A 20,083-nucleotide genomic window follows, 5' to 3' on the forward strand; every position below is an offset into this window, starting at 1 on the left:
CTCTAAATACAATAATCCCCATACAAGATTTAGTAGCCCCTATGTGACTAAGAGTCCAAGTTTGAGAGAAAACAAAACAGTCAAAACATTATAGATATTATGATAGAACTCCCTACTAATACCCTGCTCAGTGTTGCAGCAATATTCCTGAGAAAACCCTACATTTGTCAATGAAGGTAAATGAAGAGGAGTTATCTGTCTGCAGGTGACAAAAGAAAGATGAAAACAACAACGAGTCCCACAGGGTCGACCCAAGAATCACCTCCGATTGTGTTGCTATGTTATTGTGATTTACAATCCTATAGAGATTTAATGAGGGCTAAACTGACACAGGGTGGAAAACTGTGTATTTAAATGAGCCTGTAAAATTAGACTTAGACTTAGACTGAACTTTATTGATCCTTTTGGGATGACTCCCTCAAGGAAATTTAGGAAGAAAATAAGCTAAATTAAGAAATAAAAACCGGAAAAAACTAATTAAAAACAGATTTTAAAAGTTAAGTGTTTACTTTACTTTTTTGGTTTTATAAAACACATCATAACGTTTTTAAATCTGTGTTATTTACATTAATGTGACTTTCACTTTTCAGTATTTTTGTAACATGCCTTAAAGTACCCTGAAGGCCCATCTACTGCGCATGCGTGTTTCGTAACGTTCTCCGGTCGCTCCGCCATCTTTGTCAGCTCCCCCCTATTGTTCACTCCGGAGCTAACAGCGGCGGCAAAATCATTTCATACTGCGCAATAAAAACAATTTGAAGGGGTCACAGGCAACTGCCCGCGACAGTCGTGGATTTGCTCTCAGGGTTGCGACTTGTTCTCGGCCAGCAAGTTCACCAGAATGGACGATGACCAGCCCAAAACCCTGTAAGTGTCTGCGTTACCGTTAGCACAGACAGCTAGCCTGCTAGCCACTCAGCTAGCCTCCGCGTATTATCCCCAAAAAATTATCTTTCTGTGTTTGTAGAGACTTTACCACAAAGTCAATGAACATTAATATAATCTGTCAGATAATTTCTCTCACAATAAACGCATCCAGGTTGATTTAAAAACGCGTTTTAATGGCATAACCAACCTCCGGTGAATTCTGCACATTCATTTACGCTAGCAAGCTAATTCCAGAAACATCTGAAATTAAAGCGTCGGGACTCATTTCCATCAGCGAAAATCTGACTGTTTAGTTTAATTAATGTTGAATTGACTGAAGCCGAATGAAAGAATGGCGTTTATATTTTCTCCACGTTTGAGAGAGACTTGTTTAAATTACGTCAACGTTTTATTAATCTGGATGAAAACAGTGAAACACGGTATTTGTCTCTGGGGTTTGGTGAGACGTCGCCTCCACAACGTTTCTAAAGCGGTGAAATGATAAATTTCAGGCCTTTTTGAGAACATTTTACCGGCTGGTTGTCTTTTTTAAAGACGTAGGAGGTTTTACCATATGTTTCTCCCGGTGTTAATTTGGTTTTATTTCTGTTACCAGGGCAAGATTAACTTAAATCTATTTAAAGCTGCCAGTGATGTAAGACAAGGTCAATAGCTGAGATTTCAATAATGTTGGTTGTCCCTGTTTGCTCTCTGTTTGGCTGCAGAGATTTCATAACCTGGAGACATTTGCATTGATTATAATCCTGAAGGTGGATTGGATATCTGCATATTGCTTTGTGCTGATATATAAAAAAGAGGGGGCTGCATTGTCACACAGGTTATGTAAATATGGATTTTTACCATTTTATTTTTGGAAATAACAATTCAGACCATATAAATAAAGTGTAAAGGTAAAATCCTGTTATTACCAGATAGTTAAAGCCAGAGTTGGCGGCTATGGAAACAAAACATAATAAAGGAATATGAGGAAGCCTTACATTTATAACAGGACCATAATAACCTTTTTAGCACAGATGGAAATACCATAAAAAGAACTCAGGATGAGCTGTATATGTGAACGCAAACAGCTGAATTTTTAGTTTTAACTTAACCCAGAGTTTTCTCCTGCCGGACCTTGAGTATTTTTCCCCCAGCGAGTCCAAGTGAGCTGATGTGAGAACGCAGCAGGATGTTTTCTGGTGAATTAACCTCGAGCCAATAGGAGGGCAGAGGAGTGACGTTTATATCCTGAGACTGCAGCATGGTGCATAAGTGTCTGCACACGTCACCACTACAACAATCTCCGTGCACATATTTAAACGGCTGCATTACGTTTTTCTGATCGCCAGTTTGTTGTTCTCCGCGTTTGTTGTAAGTAAAAATCACTTTTAATTGTGAGCGGATCAGGACTGGGTTTGGATGTTTTGGCTTTTTGTTGCAGCAGATTTGAAGTTTGACGGGTTTAATCTCCAGATGTGTGGTGTATATGTGGACAGCCAGGTGTCTCCAGAGCAGTCCTCTCGATTTATAAAGTTATTATCCATAGTGCACATGTAAAAACGGCTGAAGAGAGCAGACCTGTTACCCCTACAATGATCAAAATAGATTGACATGATATCAGAAAAATACAGACCGTGCAATAACGATAAAAATGTGAGAAATAAACCAAATATGAAGAGTTTATTTTTGCTTTATTATTGCTCAGTTTCATTATCTATCAGCTGTTCTTAATGTTTTCTACTTCACCTGTGAGTGCAGCGTCTCCCTCCTGAATCTTCCACTTTACTGGCACTTTAAAACATCCGAGGGTAGAAATAGAATAGCTTCACTTTATGGCATCAAAATAATTTGAAAAGCAGGAACATCGTCCTCAGGCCTCGCGACCCAACGAGGAACGAAGCACTGCCTGGCAACATTCAAGTAAAAAAAAACAAACAACTTAGTGCGGTAACAATATTCCAATAAATTGATTAAAAGTGATGAATTTCGCAGCCCTTTAGTTAAAGGAAAACAATGTAAATTGTTACTTAAAGTCGGAGGAAAAGAGATCCCACATCACCAAATACTTTAGTAATCACCACTTGCATCACAAACCAGTAATTGTTTCTTCTGTGCTTTGATTTCAGGTATGTGGGGAATCTGTCCCGGGACGTGACAGAGGCCCTGATCTTGGAGTTGTTTGGCCAGATTGGACCTTGCAAGAGCTGTAAAATGATAGTAGATGTGAGTGTGTTTTTAACTGACTGTTTCTTCCTCTCCTACCTGGAAAGACACTTTGGCTTCAATCCTTTTGTGTCTCTTTCAAAACTTACCTGTGACTTTGTTATTGTCCAGCCTGGTGTTATATTCACAGTGACATAAATCCTCCTCAGATCAAATTGCCTTTTAATCGTCTGCTTCAGGACGCATTGCTGCTCTATAATTAAAATATTTAAGTTTTCTCCTTTGAGAAATAAACGCTGCTAATCTACCAGCCTCCTTAATCTAACGATGAAGATGAAACTACATCTTGTCCTGAACCGATCAGCGAGAAGACGCTCCTGTGAGAGTCCCCCCCCCCCTCGCTCATCCCAAGCTCTCTCTCTCTCTCTCTCTCTCTCTCTCTCTCTCTCTCTCTCTCTCTCTCTCTCTCTCTCTCTCTCTCTCTCTCTCTCTCTCTCTCTCTCTCTCCAGACTTTACTTTCACACTTCAGCTATCTGTTTAATATAAATGCAGAGAGTCGTCTGGAAAACAAACGGACTCAATATCAGAGTTGGTTTATATGTTGCAGCTGCCCGAGAGATGTCGAGCAGTTTTAATATCTGGACTTCTATATGAGTCTAAATCCTTTTATTACGTTTGTGTTGACCTTCAAAGACCGACCTGCAGCTCGTATTATATTCCTTTAACCCGTCTCTGGTTCGTTGCTGCAGATCAGTGTAAATATGGCACCGTCTGTTTTAAAGACCCATGCAGAGCTGGCTAAACACTGAAGCTACAGTGTCCACCACATGCAGAGCTGGCTAAACACTGAAGCTACAGTGTCCACCACACGCAGAGCTGGCTAAGCACCGAAGCTACAGTGTCCACCACATGCAGAGCTGGCTAAACACTGAAGCTACAGTGTCCACCACACGCAGAGCTGGCTAAACACTGAAGCTACAGTGTCCACCACACGCAGAGCTGGCTAAACACTGAAGCTACAGTGTCCACCACATGCAGAGCTGGCTAAGCACCGAAGCTACAGTGTCCACCACATGCAGAGCTGGCTAAACACTGAAGCTACAGTGTCCACCACATGCAGAGCTGGCTAAACACTGAAGCTACAGTGTCCACCACATGCAGAGCTGGCTAAACACTGAAGCTACAGTGTCCACCACATGCTGAGCTGGCTAAACACTGAAGCTACAGTGTCCACCACATGCAGAGCTGGCTAAACACTGAAGCTACAGTGTCCACCACATGCAGAGCTGGCTAGACACTGAAGCTACAGTGTCCACCACATGCAGAGCTGGCTAAACACTGAAGCTACAGTGTCCACCACATGCTGACCTGTGTGAGCATCCACTCTAGAGAGGAGGGGAGAGACAGCCCTCTGTAATGATTAGAGTTTAGACTGCAGTACTCATTTTGAACACTAGGGGTCAGTGTTAGGTGCTCCTTCAGAGAACACATAAGGACACTGATATATTTTTTTTAATGTATAATATATTTTTAAATGCTTTTAAACCCTTCATACATGTAATTTCCACCCCTCTCTCCCTCTCTCTCTCTCTGTCTTGTTTTTGTTTCTGCAGACGGCAGGTCACGATCCGTACTGCTTTGTGGAGTTCTATGAGCATAGACATGCCACTGCCACAATCGCAGCCATGAACGGTCGGAAAATTCTGGGTAAGGTAAGCATCTATATCTCCTGGATGAGTCTTAACGGGCTGAGGCTTGGGTGGGCAGTGACAACGTGAAGCAGCTGGACACTCTTGTATGTTATTGAACCGTACCTTCCCGCTCCGCTCCACTTAATTTGTTTTATTCCTGTGTGCACGTTATTATTCTGTCCAGACACAGACCTCTATGACCTCACTGTGCTCTCTACCAGCTCAATAAACATGATGTTTACATTCTCCACAAGCTGATTTTATTGATTTCCTTTTCGTTTGCTTTTGCTCGATCTTGACCTGATTCACATGACGGACGTGATCATTAAATCACGGCGCTGTTGTAGCTTGTCGGGCCTTACCCTTTGACTGTTACTTCTGTCCCCTCATAGTTCACTGACACGGTCTCTGCTGTAAATATGCTCCACAGTTAAAGCCGGGATGTTGCTTCTAATGAAAGAGGGATCTATTTTATGGTTGTCTATTGAATATTTCAAACTGAAATCAAAGCATCGCTTCAAATGAGCAGAAATGTAAATTAACTTCTCTGAAACAGGAGAAAATAATGATCTTGATTTATTTATTTTTGTTCGCTGTCGTCTTCCCTAAAGACAAAATGTGTCTGACATCGTTTCCATGTCGCAGATTGGACGCGTCAATAATCGAATAATCAAATTTTGACCGATATCGGTGCTCGTCCCATCTGATATTTCGGCAGATATCTTTCTGAGATTTTTTTTTTTGGATCTGTATCGATATTAAGATTCCTCAGATTTAATTATCCAACACAATTTGTGGAAACGATTTTATAGCGAGGTCAAGATGGTGACTCAACTGAAGAGTAGCTAATCGTGTTCGTGCGTCACCGCTCGACCTTCTGAAGAGTGATGGCACTCTCTGTAATCCGTACAGCGCCCCCTGCTGGCGAAAGAGCTGTCATATCTGCATATAGCTGATATACCTCATATATCGGCCGATGTTATCGGCTGCTCGATTTATCGGTCGGGCTGTTTTTAAAATTCTTAAAGTTGTTGATTAAAACAACAAAAATAGTTTCCTCGTAGACGCTCCACATTTTTAGAGTTTTTTAAATCTATACTTTCTGGACATGGCGAGGTAAAAGGCGAGGTCATTATGTAGGATAACAAGCCGTGCATATTAATACACTCGTATCAGATTTTTTTTTCTTTCCCTTCATCCGTCATGCTTCCTCTGTTCTCAGTGAGTTTTCCTTCCTGTGTGTGAGATGCTTGATCGTGGTCCTGCTGTTTTAATGATGTTAAATGTACCTTTTACTTGAATCGATGCTCTTCTGTGCCCCTGACGTCTTTACTGCCATGTCTTCTGCAAACTTATGTCCACATAGAACCCACATAAGAGCAACTTCACCAGAAATACATTCAGTTGAAAATATTTTATCCTCAACAGGTATTGAAGGACCATTTGAGGAGTATAACAAGTTCGTAAAAATCACTTGTTTGTAAGTCCCTTGTTATTTGGACCTTACTTCCTACAATTTTTCTCCAAATTTTTACTAGAGTGAGACTGAAATGTTCCTGATTATGAAGGTGATATCCCATAATATTCTCCACTGTATTTCACTGTGTATTTAATGATTTCAGAGGTTTGTAAACATAGATAATAACGATTGATGTAGTGATGGTTTAGGAACCAGCGTGTGGCATACAGTGACCACCTTATTTAATAAAAAAAACAGTTCTCAATCACAGAATAAGTAAAAAGTGGTGTGTGACAGAAACCTCTAATCAAAGAGAAAGCACCTTCCTTTCCTCTGCAAACATCACGTCCTTCCTCACCTCTTCTCCTCTTCCCTCGCTCTCCACGTCTGTCTCTCTTGCAGGAGGTGAAGGTTAACTGGGCCACGACCCCAACCAGCCAAAAGAAAGACACGAGCAGTGAGTACTAGTTCTTGGCCTTAACGTGGTGACGTGGTCTCAGATTTCTTTGACGGGTCCTCAGATGATTCTGGCGACTGATCGAGGAAGCTGATGAGAAATATTGCAGCAGAGCCATTTTTGTTTGTTTACTCTACGTCTCTGTAATCTGTTTTTCTCTTCAAGGCCACTTCCATGTCTTTGTCGGAGATCTCAGTCCTGAAATCACCACGGACGACATTAGAGCAGCTTTTGCCCCGTTTGGAAAAATATCGTAAGTGAATCAAAACAAATTGTTCGTTCTTTAAATTTATCACGAAACGTGTCGAATGTTTTTCTGTCTGTTTTGTTTCTACTGAACACAAAAGTTAAAGCTTCATATTAACTAAAGTCTCAGTCGTTCTTTAGCTCTTTTTAAGGTGACATTTTTTGCCTTCATTAGAGAGGACGGCTGAAGAGAGACGGGACATTTGGGGGGCGGAGGGGGGGATGCATCAAAGGGTCGTGGTCAGATTTGAAACTACGCCCTCTGTGATAAGCACTATGGGACATAAATGCTCGGCTAGCAGCAGAGCAGCATATTTAGCCTTATTTGCTACTGGCTACAAAAAAGACGGGTTTTAAAAGTATATTTTATAATATAAATGTAAATAAACTCCTGAGGTCCTCTTTGAATTTGAGGACTGACTGTGTTGTGTTTTGTCTGCAGGGACTGTCGAGTGGTGAAAGACATGGCCACAGGTAAATCTAAAGGCTATGGCTTTGTCTCCTTCTTTAACAAATGGGTAAGTGTGCAAATAAATGCCTGCATGTTAGAGGACTGAGAAAACATAAGCCGGCTCTGATTGTCCTCCGTCTTTAAGACACGGCTTACAGTGAGATCTGCATCTTCTGTAATGTTGCAGGATGCAGAGAACGCCATCCAGCAGATGGGAGGCCAGTGGCTGGGAGGGAGGCAGATCCGAACCAACTGGGCCACGAGGAAACCTGCCCCGAAAAATTCAAACGAAAGTAAGTTCAGAGGAACCTGAGTCCTGCGAACACGATGTAGGTGCACAGATTACCGCTACGGTACGATCAGGCGAAGTTCTTCCACCCTTGATCCGCCATCAGAGGAAGTGACGGATGGCGTGCTGCGGAGAGCGAGCTGGCGATGTGACGTGTTGAAACAGGGCTGTGTGCATGTTCATGCGGTGTGAGAGAGAAACTGATCTGACTCCTTTTTTTGCGCGTTCAGCTTCCAGGTTGAGAGCTGCTTCTTTTTCTAAAATATTAAGCGAGCGATTTTAAATTTAAACGGCCGTTACGTTCCAGCTTTGGTTACCTAGCAACAGTTAGCGCCAGTGAGAAGCATTTAAAGAAACCTGAGGCGGTCGTCACTGCCAGAGGAGAAATAAGAAAAGCTCTACGTCGTCCATAAAGAACGTAACACGCTCATCTGTTTTTTCTCTTCCGCTCAGCGCCCAGTTCCAAACAGCTGTCCTTCGACGAGGTGGTCAACCAGTCCAGCCCGAGCAACTGCACCGTGTACTGCGGCGGCGTCACAACAGGCCTCACGGGTGAGTCTTAACGCCCAACAGGAAGCAGCGTGCACAAATGAAACATGACATCATGACAGTGTTCGTTTTTTGTTTTTTTTCCAGAGCAAACCATGAGACAGACTTTCTCCCCCTTTGGACAAATAATGGAAATCCGTGTTTTCCCAGACAAAGGATACTCATTCGTGAGGTGAGCCCCACTTCCTGTTTCTCTCTGCAGCTCTTCAGGATTATTTGATATTAAGTTGTTTTGTTTTTTTCTTTGTGCAGGTTTAACTCCCATGAAGCAGCAGCCCATGCCATTGTTTCCGTCAACGGCACGTCCATAGAGGGCTACGTGGTGAAATGTTACTGGGGCAAAGAAACCACAGACATGGTTAGCCCTATTCAGCAGGTACAGATGCCACAGGTATGTACCAGCACCGTCCCCAATAAGAGAATCCTCATCCTTTACTTACATGTTCAGTGGTGCAGGATCCTTAATCCACTTCTCTGCATCCTTCTCCTCAGCAGAACACAGTGAGCTTTGCGGCGCAGCCCTACAGTCAGTGGGGTCAGTGGTACAGCAACACGCAGCAGATTGGTCAGTACGTGCCCAATGGATGGCAGGTGCCGAGCTACGGAGTCTACGGACAGACCTGGGATCAGCAGGGCTACAAGTGAGTTCACATGATATCTCACAGTTTTCAAAACCGTCATTGCACTTTTATTTGACGGCGTTCTTTCTGCTCGCTGTTGCAGTCATTTACACGCTGGAGCCGGATGGACAGGAGTCGGAGCGGTGAGCAACGGGGGCATGGTGGAGTCCGGACAGGGCGTCAACGGGACGGTTCTAACCAACCAAGCCGGCATGAGCACCGCCGGCTTCCACACCCACTGATCCGTGATCGAAGTAGCCGTCTCTGAGCCTCTGAGGCCACGTGGATGATTCTCTGCTGGGGGGGGGGCGGGAGGGGGGAAGGAGCGCATTAGATGTGCTCTCTCTGTTACCACACAGTTATTCTGTTAGCGAGGCTGGTACGCCATTTTTTTTTTTATCAACCTCCACCAGCCCATAACCTAGCCCACTGCCCAAACTCTGCAAGTGTACAGAAATCAATTCACTCCAGAACAATTACACACTATTAACAACAGCTATCGCTAATGCACCTTGCATTCCTGGGCCCATTTTATTCTTTGGCGTGTTTTTGTACCGCCTCCGTATAACTGGCCAAATGTAAATTAAACAACCGTGTCATGATATTTCTAGCACAGCCACATATTAGTTTAGAAGAAAAGTGTCCAACGATTAAATCTACAAGAAAACACCATTTTGTTTTTGTTTTCAGCCCCTCAGAGCCAAAGAGCAAGGGCGAAATTTTATACCAATGTTTAACAATCATACAGGGAAGATGAGGGTCACCGTTTTTTGCCGCAGAAAGTCCCATCGTGCAGTGTGGAGCGAGCAAGGGGGTGCGATTTTAATTTTTCCTAAATAACAAAAAAAAAAAAGTGAAAAATAGTCCAAGCAAGTTCTCAGGGTGTTGTGAGGTCATTCTGTGAAACGTAGGAAATCACTGAGTCCAGATATAGGGCAGGCTGAGAGGAAAGTGGACGCCAAGAAATAATAATAAATAAAAAAAAACAACAACGTAAATCTCTGCTGCGCTCCTTCTTCGATTCATCTTGTGGAGCGGACCGAACGGACTGGATTCAATCTGTGAATAAGAAATGATGCGTGTGTGCTTGCGTGTGTGCATGAACTCTGATGCTTTTTACACACAACACAACGTCCTGATTCATCTCCCCCATGAAAAACTGAAAGGACTCCTCCAATTTCTTTTGCTGTCATTATTATTCTCTCAAAATGCTGACATTGTATAAAGAGCTTCTTCTTTTCTTTTCTTTTCTTTTTTTTTTTGCCTTTTTTGCGTTTAATTTTCGGGACTGTCTTACAAAGAAAATGTTGCAGTGACACCATCGAATCATGTTTCACCTCTTTCTGTTTGTTTATAAAAAATGGCTGTCAACTGTCAACTTTATTTTTTAAATTAGATTTTCAATATCTCAAATCAATTGCAGGGATTACTGCCAGGCTTATCTTACTTATAGGCAGACAATATTGCACAAATACTTAAAAGTTATCTTAAAAAAAAAAAAAAAAAAAATACAAAAAAACTTCAAATACTAGGGATTTTTTTTTTTTTTTATGTTTTTGCATTCCACTTTGTTTTGTAAGTTGCTTTTGGAACTCTGTTTTCTGTGACGGTCTGTTCAAATGTACTGAATCTGTATAAAGACAACGTGTGACTTGCTTCTGGTCGGGGTAATGGATTCCAGAAACGGCTGTTTTTGACGGTAGCGTCCGTGTGTGTGTGTGTGTCCAGTGCTGGTCCGTGTACAGTCGAGGAAAGTGCGAGGTGCGAATTCTTCCGCAGGACGAGCAGCATTGCCATGTAATGCACACAAAAAAAGAAGAAGCCTTTCGATTGACGAGTAATAACCTAATTTAAGTTATTCTGTTCTCCTAAATAACGATTGTTTTTATAGATTAAGAAACAACCTTCGAGGATCAGATATTTTGCACTGTGGCCACCATCATTTTTAATATAGTTGGAAAAATCCATTGTGTTGCCTTATCAGTGAGTTTCTTTTAATTTAACCAAAAAGTCATCCGAGAGTAGGCGGTGCCTAAGAATGTGTTCAACCTATGTTTTTGGCAAGGGAAGTTCTGTTGATGCTTCAGTAACATGGTTTGAGTTTTTGCTTTGTCCCATTAAATTGCTGATGCTTAAAACAGCTCCCATTCACACTGTTTGTATCCTACCTTCTTCTAATGCATGACCAGAGAAAAGTGTTCAAGTACTCCAGAGATCAAGACCACCACTGATCGGCTCCTTGTTAATGTCATAACTGTGATTGATTGGAAACTGCCCCTTTTATTAATCATTTGTAGTTCATGGTGCATTCATGTGGTTTTGTACAAATCGGAAAAGCGCAAATGAATGGTTGCTCAAGTCGGTGCAACCAGGTGGTAAATTAGACGTTATCACATGGCAAAACATGTTTAGATAATGTAAAGATATTTTATGAACTTGTTGCTGAAATTTAACATCCAACAGATACATTCACGCATCTTTGAAGCATCCGCCATATTTGTTTTAGTTGCTGCTTAGCGACTATTCGAAATGAAATCACGTGAACACTGAAGTCAGAAGAATTACTTACCCGACTCAGAATCTTGGACCGTCCAGGAAGCACCTGAATGCGTCATTAGTTTCCCCCCCAGTTGGGTCGCCAACCTTCCCAGTGTTATGGTCTAACTCAGTGACACGACACCTGCACTGCGCACAAGATTATGATTTTATTCCAGATTTATGTTCTTGTTCTGGTCTTGGTCTTGTCTCGGTTTCGGAGCACTCTGGCCTCTGGAATATCTTGGACTTGGTTAGTGTAGTTTGCCTACAACACTACCAGAGAGTGGAGGTTTTAATTTATAAAAACCTGTTGCTTTTTCATAAGGGCTTGCATTTATAAATTAAATTAAGTGCAGAGTTAAAGTTTGGGACATTGGACTCATCAGCTGAGCTGTCTGATAGTTTGTTAAAGTGAAATGAGACATTCAAAGATGCCGCAGTGTTCTTTTGTATCACTGAGACTACTACGGTGAGCCAGAAGGGACAAAATAAAATGAGACAAAGTGAAAAAACTAACGGTGGCCGATCAGATTTAAAGGGGGGCTCGTGGCCCCTCTGGACACACCTTTGGATGGCAGCAAATCTAAACATTTTCTAATTTAGAATTCTCTATAGGTTAACCAGTGGATAAATTATCGAGATAGATCATTTTGCCTTATTTAAATATAATGCCTTATTAAGACACTGTTCAAATATCAACAAATAAACACCTCAATCTCTAAAAGCAAGGCATTATATTATTTTGGCATTTTTTCCACTAAAACACGGCCAACTCTGTTAAAGTGACTAAAGATATGACTTTTTATTAAAAAATAGCCTCTTGTGTGAATAATTATTAAAAGAATATTCATTTCCATGAAGAAAATATTGAATTGTTACCAAAATGAAATCACTTTCTTGGTTATCTGCTTTTAAAATGACCAATCTGATGTGAAAACTTCTGCTAGCTTACTTACACTCAAGAATTTCGCGGTCTTTGCACACTGACTACATCTCCCATGATTCAGCGTTCCTGTCACGGCAGATCCCCCCCCCACCACCCCGCCTTTTTTCTCCCCTCCACCCCACGTGATCACCTCCGACGAATCACGAGTGCCGTTACAGGCGCAATGCGGCTGTCGGGATGTAAGGAGGAATGGCGACGGTCGAGGCTGATTTGGAGGCTCAGAGCTGAGCTGAGTTCGACCAAACAGAAGCGGAACTCAGGTAGTTTGAAAATTAGAGGCGATGAGCGCACACACAGGGGCTGTGTGAAACCCTGTGGTGTGTTAATTATCGGTTAATGACGGTTTTTATATTGATAAATTATACATTTTAACAGGAGGCTGTTAGGAAGCATGTTAACTGTTAAAAAGCGTTTTAAATTGTTGTTACAACATAAAAGTTAAGATTTTATATAGTTTAGTGCTGCTCTTTTTTCTTTCGTGCACTCAAATAAAGACATTTTCACCCCTTTTGTTTCCCCTTTTTTAAGGTTTCTTAACTTTTACTCATGAAGTTTCCCAAAATGGAAACTGAAGCGAGCGTGTCCGCCTCGTCCTCCACCCTCAGACCACCCTTGTCGTCCGCCCCTCACACTTCCCCCGCTCACCTGGCAGCTAAGCAGAAAGAAAGCAGGAAGACGTCGCCTAACACTCCAGCCTTCCTCTCGAACCTGGGCAGGGCCACCCTGCGGGGCATCCGCAAGTGCCCGCAGTGTGGCGTCTACAACGGCACCCGTGGGCTCAGCTGCAAGAACAAGGCCTGCGGGATATCCCTCAGGAACGCCGCCGCTGCCACGGGCAGGAACAGCAAGAAGTGTGCGGTGGAGGTGGTGAAAGTGATCATAGACAGTGAAGAGGGAGGGGCTAAGGAGCGTTCGGGGGGCGGCGGCGGCGTGCAGGTGTTTTCGGTGTGTCACAGAGGACGAGGAGCCACAGCAACACAGCTGGGCTTTGTGGAACTCGTCCCGACTGATACCGCCATAGCTACAGGCGATGGAGCAACCCTGCTGACCCGCATCAATCTAGGTCGCTGTTTTCTGCCTTCTTGCAAGCAGGGTCAACGGTCAAGTCATGGCGAATCAGAATCAGTGGTTGCGAGTTCAAAACAGTCCTCGGACAGCCTGTGCGTTCACATAAAGCAAGCGATCGAGTGTCAGAGCCGCGCCACGCCGCTCACCTTAAAAAGCTCCGTCCTGGAGGGGCTGCAGGCCTCAATCCAGGACCGGGAGGAGCTTTGGAGGCTCGCCACGGAGTCTCCGGGACCTCTGGTGCAGCGTGTCACAAAGGACACCCTGGTGGTGAAGTGCCACACAGACTCCCAGCATCCTTTGGGGCTTCTGCATCTCACGGTGGGCGCAGGCGGGCTGTCGGAGGGTTCGAAGAGCGAGAGGCGGAGCAGAGATCAGCAGCGGCTCGGAGTCTTTCACTGCGCCTGTCAGGCGAGCGGCGGCGGCAGAAGAAGTAAACCTGGAGCGGACGGAGCCGGCGCTCATCCTCCTCTCGGCTCTGTGACATCACAGCCCTGCCTGCACTTCTACGCCTGCGTGTGCGCCTTTGCAAGCGACGACAAACTGGCGTCAGAGTTCTCTGCGTTCATCAACTACTCGCCAAATGGTACAGTCACTCAGTCTCACTTATTCCAGTGAACCACTTTCATATTTGGATGTTTATAAAACAATTAGTCACTTTACTTAACTCACAGACGTCTCGCCGCTTCCTCTAAAAGTCAGAGTCAAGTTAAAGGTAGAAAGATCCCTCAGGTGGGTGCGGTCCACAGTCCACAGTCACCATCCATTATCTTTGAGGAGGCGGGGTTTATGACTAATACTGCAGCCGGTCACTAGGGGGAGCTGTAAGAATTCTGACCAACCGGCAACGTCCTGTCTTTAAAAAAAAAAAAAAAAACATTTCGGATTTTTCTTTTTGATGTACTTTTTTTTCTTCTCTTTTGTCTCGTCTCAGGTGTTCAGCCGAGCGCTCCCAGCAGAGTCATCAGTCCAGGTGAGAAGCCTCTGCTGCAGACTGAGAACATCAGCTCTCATCATAAAACCAAGAAACTGCGCCTGGATGAATCCCTCTCAGGTATCTTCATCATCATCAAACATCCTTTACAGATTCAGTACTTTTACCAGGATGGCTTTTTCATTCTTCCCCCTCCCTTCTCTTTCTGTCTCTGTCTTTCCCACCCTGCTGCTTCGTCACTTTCCCGCCCCCTCTCAGCGACCTCGCCCTGCGGGGTCGGAAAAGAGGGAGTGTCTGCCTGCGGTGTAAAGAGAGCTGGTCAGAGGAAAGCCCCGGGTGCTGCTGGGCTGAAGGCTCAAGGTGCTGACCCCCCCCCCCCCCCCCCCCAAATCTGGCTCTTTATCATTCCTCTGTCTTAATCCCGCTGCTCTAATCCCATCTGTCCTCTCCTGAGAAGAACACGGCTGACACACTCGAGTCACATATTTAAACGTTTAAACGTTTCCAGGCTTTTTTAACTACACTTGACAGACTCACACTCAGAGACTTAAAAGAACGTGTGTGTGTGTGTGTGTGTGTGTGTGTGTGTGTGTGTGTGTGTGTGTGTGTGTGTGTGTCAGGGAGCACGCAGGTTGTGGATGAGCGCACAGTGGCGATGGGATTCCACCAGTGGCTGGCCAGTGTCACAGAGAGGATCCACCAGACGATGCACTACCAGTGTGATGGTAAACATGACGCTCTACTTTCACTGATGATGAGAGGTTAAATGTTTTTACAGAGCAGGTGTTAAAGGGTTAAAGAAAATGTCAGACATTTATTCCTTTTATTTGTGAGAGTTTAGCTGGTCGTCAACGAGTTTTGCCCCCCCCACAGGAGTCATGGGGGCGTGGCCTGATTCAGTGCTTGTCACAGCTGGTCGTCTCTCTAAACGAAGGCTTCTTCTGGTTTGTTTGTTTCTCACATTGAAGAAACATTTGAAGGTTTTTTTTGTTTTTTTTGTTCTATCAGGGAAACCAGAAGTTCTGGTGTTCCACGTCCCGCACGAGTTCTTCAACGCTCTGCAGCATCGTCTGTCGACGGGCTCCAAGAAGAAGAGACTGCCAAACTTCACAACAGGTCGGACTACTTTTAAGAACTGTCGAATCTGACGTTTGAACGAGTACAAACCCTCTCTCTCTCTCTGTGTGTGTGTGTGTGTGTGTGTGTGTGTGTGTGTGTGCGCGCGCTGCTTTTAGCTTTTGTAAGAAGCGATGGACTCGCCCTCGGCTCCCTCTCCAAGTTCACCTGGCACATCACCAACCTGATGCAGGTCAAACGCCTCTTCGACACCCCCGAGGTGAACGCTCCCTCCAGTCAGACGATGTGATGCATTCAAGGCCCCCCGTGTCCACCTGGTGCTCGTCCGCCACGTCTCCATGACAACAGTCTGTTGACTGTTTTATATTTATTATTGTTTTTTTAACCCGATCAGATACTGAGCGAAGACGACGATCAGTAGGAGACAAAACGTTGACGCCGCCTTTCTGAAAAGTTGAACCATTTTCGAGTTGCGCGATCGGAGACGATTGGCGCTCTTACTGCGGTTTCACGCTGTAAACCCTCCCTCCTCATTGGAAGAAAGACGCCTCCAAGAAAAAAAGACGCCAGGTGGACACGAGGCCTAAAGCGATGATAAAACGCTTTGTGACAGTTGCACTCAGTGACCTCTGGAGGGCGCCATCGAGCACCAAACTGAATTCCAACGTTGTTTAAAAGAACCAAAAACATGAAATTCATTAAAGATGATTTTTTAAAATGTTTTTCTGATTAATCCTGAGAACATTAAATCCGTCTTTGTCTCCATCAGTTACCTCTGGAGCTCTCTCAGAGTTTTGTAAGAAACGCAGACGGCTCTTATTCTCGTTTCCACTGCCCCGAGCCGCCGCCAGAACCCGAGTTACCCGACTGTTACAGGACGGATCGACCGCAGGCCATACGACCGATGGAGCTCCGCACCTTCCTCAAAGTCGGTGGGTGTTTCAAGCCGCCGTGACACGAAGGAGTGAATCCGAGCGGCTGTGTTTTACATTCACCTCACGCCGTTCTGTCCCCGCAGGACCCGGCTCGGCGGATCACAAGGAGGCCGCTCCGTTCGTCATCGAGTGGATCCCAGACGCCCTCCCTCGCTGCCGGATGGGCGAGCTCAGGATCGGCTTCGAGTTCGGACACCAGCAGAGCGGTCAGGCGGATCACGGCGAGAAAATGAGCGCGACGGAGAAAGGTGGGCGGAGCAAGTCAGACTCGAATCAAAACACACAAACGAAGGTCGTCGAAGTCCTTCAAGTGGTCGTCTGACGACTCGACTTTAACGGCGTCTGTGGGACGGTCGATCATCCACGTGTGCAGGATGTGACGCCGCCGTTATATTATGCAAGCTGCTGATAATCAACCTCATGAGTAGCGTCATAGGAATTTATAAACAACCTCGACTGTAGAGCAGAACTCACCGTATCATATCTCTGAATGCTAAATATTCCTGACAGCGAACAATAATAAAGAAGAAATTATATTTTCTAAAAGATGTTTTTGTTTCTCGTATTTTATTAAATCTGAGAGGAAAAAAAAATCCTCTGTGATCAGACATGAAGGAAACCTGCAGATTCTGCTCTGGATTTGTTTGGACCAGAGAAGGTAGGAGCTCTGAAGGCGTCAGTTTGCATTGTCACCAGCAGAGGGCGCCCTAAGCCTGCTGAAGCGCCCCCTGACCTGACGAAGCTTTTCAAGTGAACACAAGCAGAGAAGGTTGGATGTATGAATGACGATGCGAGTGAACAAGTGTCGGACAAAATGTGGCACCTAAATGAATTCCTAATCTGGCGTGCGCTCCGCTCTTCTCCCTTCTGGGCATCGCGGCGCAGGAGTGACACTCCTGGCTTTGAGATATATCTGCAGGAAACATCACACATGCGTCCAAAATGTGTCCAAATGTTCATGAATTAATTAAGATTACGAGTCAATACCACGAGAACGCCGCCGCCAAATTACATGCACTCCTCAAAAATAGCAGCTTGCACACCATGCATCTACATCAGGGGTGTAGGCGTAGGAGAACGGTGCCAGCTCCCCCGGCCTCGTCCCCCCCCCCCCCCCCCCCCTCACAGGCCTCCAGGACATGAGAGCGAGTACAGCCTCTGCCTGCCTGCGCGGGGATCCACGGCTGCCAGACAGCTCCGAGCCACGCGTTGAGCTGTTTATGTAGTCTGTCAGTCACAGAGAAGAGAGACACATCAATCGTGTGCTGGAAGAGAAAAGCAGGCACACGCCGTGACAGGAGAGGCTTCCTCCGGCTCCGGAAAGACGTGTTGCAGGCGAGGATGGGCAGCGGGTCCGGGGTGGGGGAGGCAGTGAGGAGAAGAGCAGCAGAGAAGTTGGATTATTTAAATACATCTTGATGACTTCAGAGAGTAATCACAGTTTGTTTTTAGATATTTGGACGATCAAATATTTCTTCACTCCCAAAATAAATTCTCCCATCGACTGTAAATATAAATGAACAAAGCCTGAACAGCGTCCCCCGTGTGTCCCTGCAGGGGGCGCTGGAGTCCCCCGTGTGTCCCTGCAGGGGGCGCTGGAGTCCCCTGTGTGTCCCCTGCAGGGGGCGCTGGAGTCCCCCGTGTGTTCCTGCAGGGGGCGCAGGAGTCCCCCGTGTGTCCCTGCAGGGGGCGCTGGAGTCCCCCGTGTGTTCCTGCAGGGGGCGCTGGAGTCCCCCGTGTGTCCCTGCAGGGGGCGCTGGAGTCCCCCGTGTGTTCCTGCAGGGGGCGCTGGAGTCCCCCGTGTGTCCCTGCAGGGGGCGCTGGAGTCCCCGTGTGTTCCTGCAGGGGGCGCTGGAGTCCCCCGTGTGTCCCTGCAGGGGGCGCTGGAGTCCCCCGTGTGTTCCTGCAGGGGGCGCTGGAGTCCCCCGTGTGTTCCTGCAGGGGGCACTGGAGTCCCCCGTGTGTCCCTGCAGGGGGCTCTGGAGTCCCCCATGTGTTCCTGCAGGGGGCGCTGGAGTCCCCCGTGTGTTCTTGCAGGGGGCGCTGGAGTCCCATGGATGGCGGTCTCCGTGCTGGAAATGCTGTCTCAGGCTAACTTTGAGTCAAGCTAACGACAGGCTGAGAGCTGAGGCGGGTTTTAAGCCTCCTGACAAACCGTTACACGGCGCCCACCTGTCAATGAAAAACTGTGGCGTGAGAGCCGAGCGTTTATGGACGGCCGGCTGAGTCGAGTTTGGGACATGAAGACGGAGCTGCAGATTTAGGTTGGAGCAGTTCTCATTGGGGGGGGGGGCGGGGGGGGGGGGGGGGGGTCCAGTCGACTCAGCCTGTCTCTGTTAGGATGTGATTGAGTGAGTGAAAGCAGCCGAGACGCCGCCAACTATGACTGCATGTCTGTCAACACAAAAGCTACACACACACGAGTTCACATGATCGTGCTGCTCGGGCGCCGCCGTCCCACGCTTCCTCTGCACAGCGGGTCTCAGCGTACCTTGTGCTGTCTTCTATAAAAGCACATGTTCGGGGGTTGAGGGGAGGTTACATCATTTGGAAACGATCCATCGCAGATGTTTTAATTCAGTCATGACAGCCTCCCATCGCCCACCTCCCATTAATCAGAATGATCCCGCCGTCATTACTCCACCTGTAACATCGCTCCTTTCTTTCATCATCGTCCGTTTCATCCCTTTTTTACCCAACGTGAATTACAATAAATACCTAAAGTGAGATGTATTTCTGTGAACATGCAGGGTTATTGTTTCATCTTGAATCAGGCACTTTGAAAACGATTGGATGCAGAAGGATTTGACTTTAAAAAACACAACAACAACTTTATAGCAGTGTTTCAATTAAAGTTCTGGAGAAGTTCCCTGCTGAACACCAACAGCACACAGAAAACTTGTTGGAAACTTATTGGAATACAGACTGGAACATTTATCTTTAAAGGTCACATGACCTCCTCCTCTTCTTCAGGTGAAATCAGTGTCCTCGCTCCTCTTCATCATGTGTGTGAAGTGTGTTGTTGTAAATCCACTCTGATCCTGTATTTGATCATGTCTATAAACCCCTCTATTTCAGCCCTGCTCAGAACAGGCTGTTTCTGTGTCTGTAGCTTTAAATATGTAAATGAGCTGTGTCTGACCACGCCCCCTCTCTGGAAGGGCTCGGGTGTACTCGCTGCTTTCTGGCTCCATGTCCTATTGTTTACGGTGAGAAGGCAGACTCAGAGGGCAGAACAAACACCTAGCTGTGGGAGTGTCACCCACCTGGGGGAGGGGCTTACTTCCCTTTGTGATGTCATGAAGGGAACATCTCCAAACGGCCTGTTTGAGCAGGCAGAAGACGGAGAGGATGGACTTTTCTCATCATTGGGGGGTTTGGAGACAGACTAGAGACACATGTTAGAGGAACATGGAGGAGAGGAGTTTACAGAATGCGTGAGCTTATAATGAGTTCAGCTGGGAGCTCTGACCTGCACACATCAAGTCCAGTATATAGAGTGCTGTGTGTCCTTCCCAAATATAAAGAGTGGAAAAGTCTCGAGGAAACACCAATCAGCAGTTATAGAAGTCAGCATGTTCTGAGCCAAACGAGCGAGGCAGAAGCACATTATCAGAGTCCGCTTGGCAGAACTGCACATATTCGATATGCATCCTCGAAGCACCTGCACTCAACAACATTAATCTGACATGGTGCCCTTCGTGCAAGACAAGGGAGGGGGGGGGGTTGACCTGCCAACAAGAAGTGTACCTGCCAACTGGAAGAGGTAGAGGCATACAGACAGGACTTGTCAAC

At 45.8% G+C, this 20,083-nt stretch overlaps 2 protein-coding genes across 4 annotated transcripts; both read left to right on the forward strand.

The window, feature by feature from the left end:
* The first annotated feature begins 631 nt into the window (after positions 1-631).
* LOC306837404 (cytotoxic granule associated RNA binding protein TIA1-like) lies at positions 632-10,944 on the forward strand. 2 transcript variants are annotated; one of them, XM_079365067.1, is made up of 12 exons: positions 632-867; positions 2,994-3,090; positions 4,645-4,743; positions 6,584-6,638; positions 6,804-6,891; positions 7,327-7,402; positions 7,523-7,628; positions 8,078-8,176; positions 8,261-8,345; positions 8,426-8,564; positions 8,666-8,814; positions 8,897-10,944. In XM_079365067.1, exons 1-12 carry the CDS (start codon positions 842-844, stop codon positions 9,033-9,035), a joined length of 1,158 nt encoding a protein of 385 aa, XP_079221193.1. In that variant the 5' UTR covers positions 632-841; the 3' UTR covers positions 9,036-10,944. The 2 variants fall into 2 exon arrangements, with proteins under 2 accessions (XP_079221193.1, XP_079221194.1); XM_079365068.1 differs by having other exon boundaries at positions 8,669-8,814.
* A 762-nt stretch (positions 10,945-11,706) lies between these two features.
* cUnh2orf42 (chromosome Un C2orf42 homolog) lies at positions 11,707-16,836 on the forward strand. Of its 2 annotated transcripts, XM_079365046.1 has the most exons (9): positions 11,707-12,537; positions 12,806-13,928; positions 14,277-14,396; positions 14,535-14,636; positions 14,897-15,001; positions 15,285-15,392; positions 15,512-15,612; positions 16,123-16,285; positions 16,372-16,836. In XM_079365046.1, the coding sequence occupies exons 2-9, from the start codon at positions 12,824-12,826 to the stop codon at positions 16,608-16,610; spliced, it is 2,043 nt and encodes a 680-aa protein (XP_079221172.1). In that variant the 5' UTR covers positions 11,707-12,537; positions 12,806-12,823; the 3' UTR covers positions 16,611-16,836. The 2 variants fall into 2 exon arrangements, with proteins under 2 accessions (XP_079221172.1, XP_079221173.1); XM_079365047.1 differs by lacking the exon at positions 14,535-14,636.
* The last annotated feature ends 3,247 nt before the right edge of the window (positions 16,837-20,083 follow it).

This window comes from Symphodus melops (assembly GCF_947650265.1).
Source record: "Symphodus melops genome assembly, chromosome: 16".
Taxonomy (NCBI): Eukaryota; Metazoa; Chordata; class Actinopteri; order Labriformes; family Labridae; genus Symphodus; species Symphodus melops.

What these genes read in the sequence shown, in the direction of transcription:
- cUnh2orf42 (XM_079365046.1), top strand. Translation starts at nt 12,824, where the DNA reads ATGAAGTTTCCCAAAATGGAAACTGAAGCGAGCGTGTCCGCCTCGTCC. An exon ending in CCTGGATGAATCCCTCTCAG is followed by an intron (nt 14,397 to 14,534) that starts GTATCTTCATCA and finishes GCCCCCTCTCAG; the next exon opens with CGACCTCGCCCTGCGGGGTC. An exon ending in CCGCACCTTCCTCAAAGTCG is followed by an intron (nt 16,286 to 16,371) that starts GTGGGTGTTTCA and finishes CTGTCCCCGCAG; the next exon opens with GACCCGGCTCGGCGGATCAC.
- LOC306837404 (XM_079365067.1), top strand. Translation starts at nt 842, where the DNA reads ATGGACGATGACCAGCCCAAAACCCT. An exon ending in GTCGGAAAATTCTGGGTAAG is followed by an intron (nt 4,744 to 6,583) that starts GTAAGCATCTAT and finishes TCTCTCTTGCAG; the next exon opens with GAGGTGAAGGTTAACTGGGC. An exon ending in GCCCCGTTTGGAAAAATATC is followed by an intron (nt 6,892 to 7,326) that starts GTAAGTGAATCA and finishes TTTTGTCTGCAG; the next exon opens with GGACTGTCGAGTGGTGAAAG.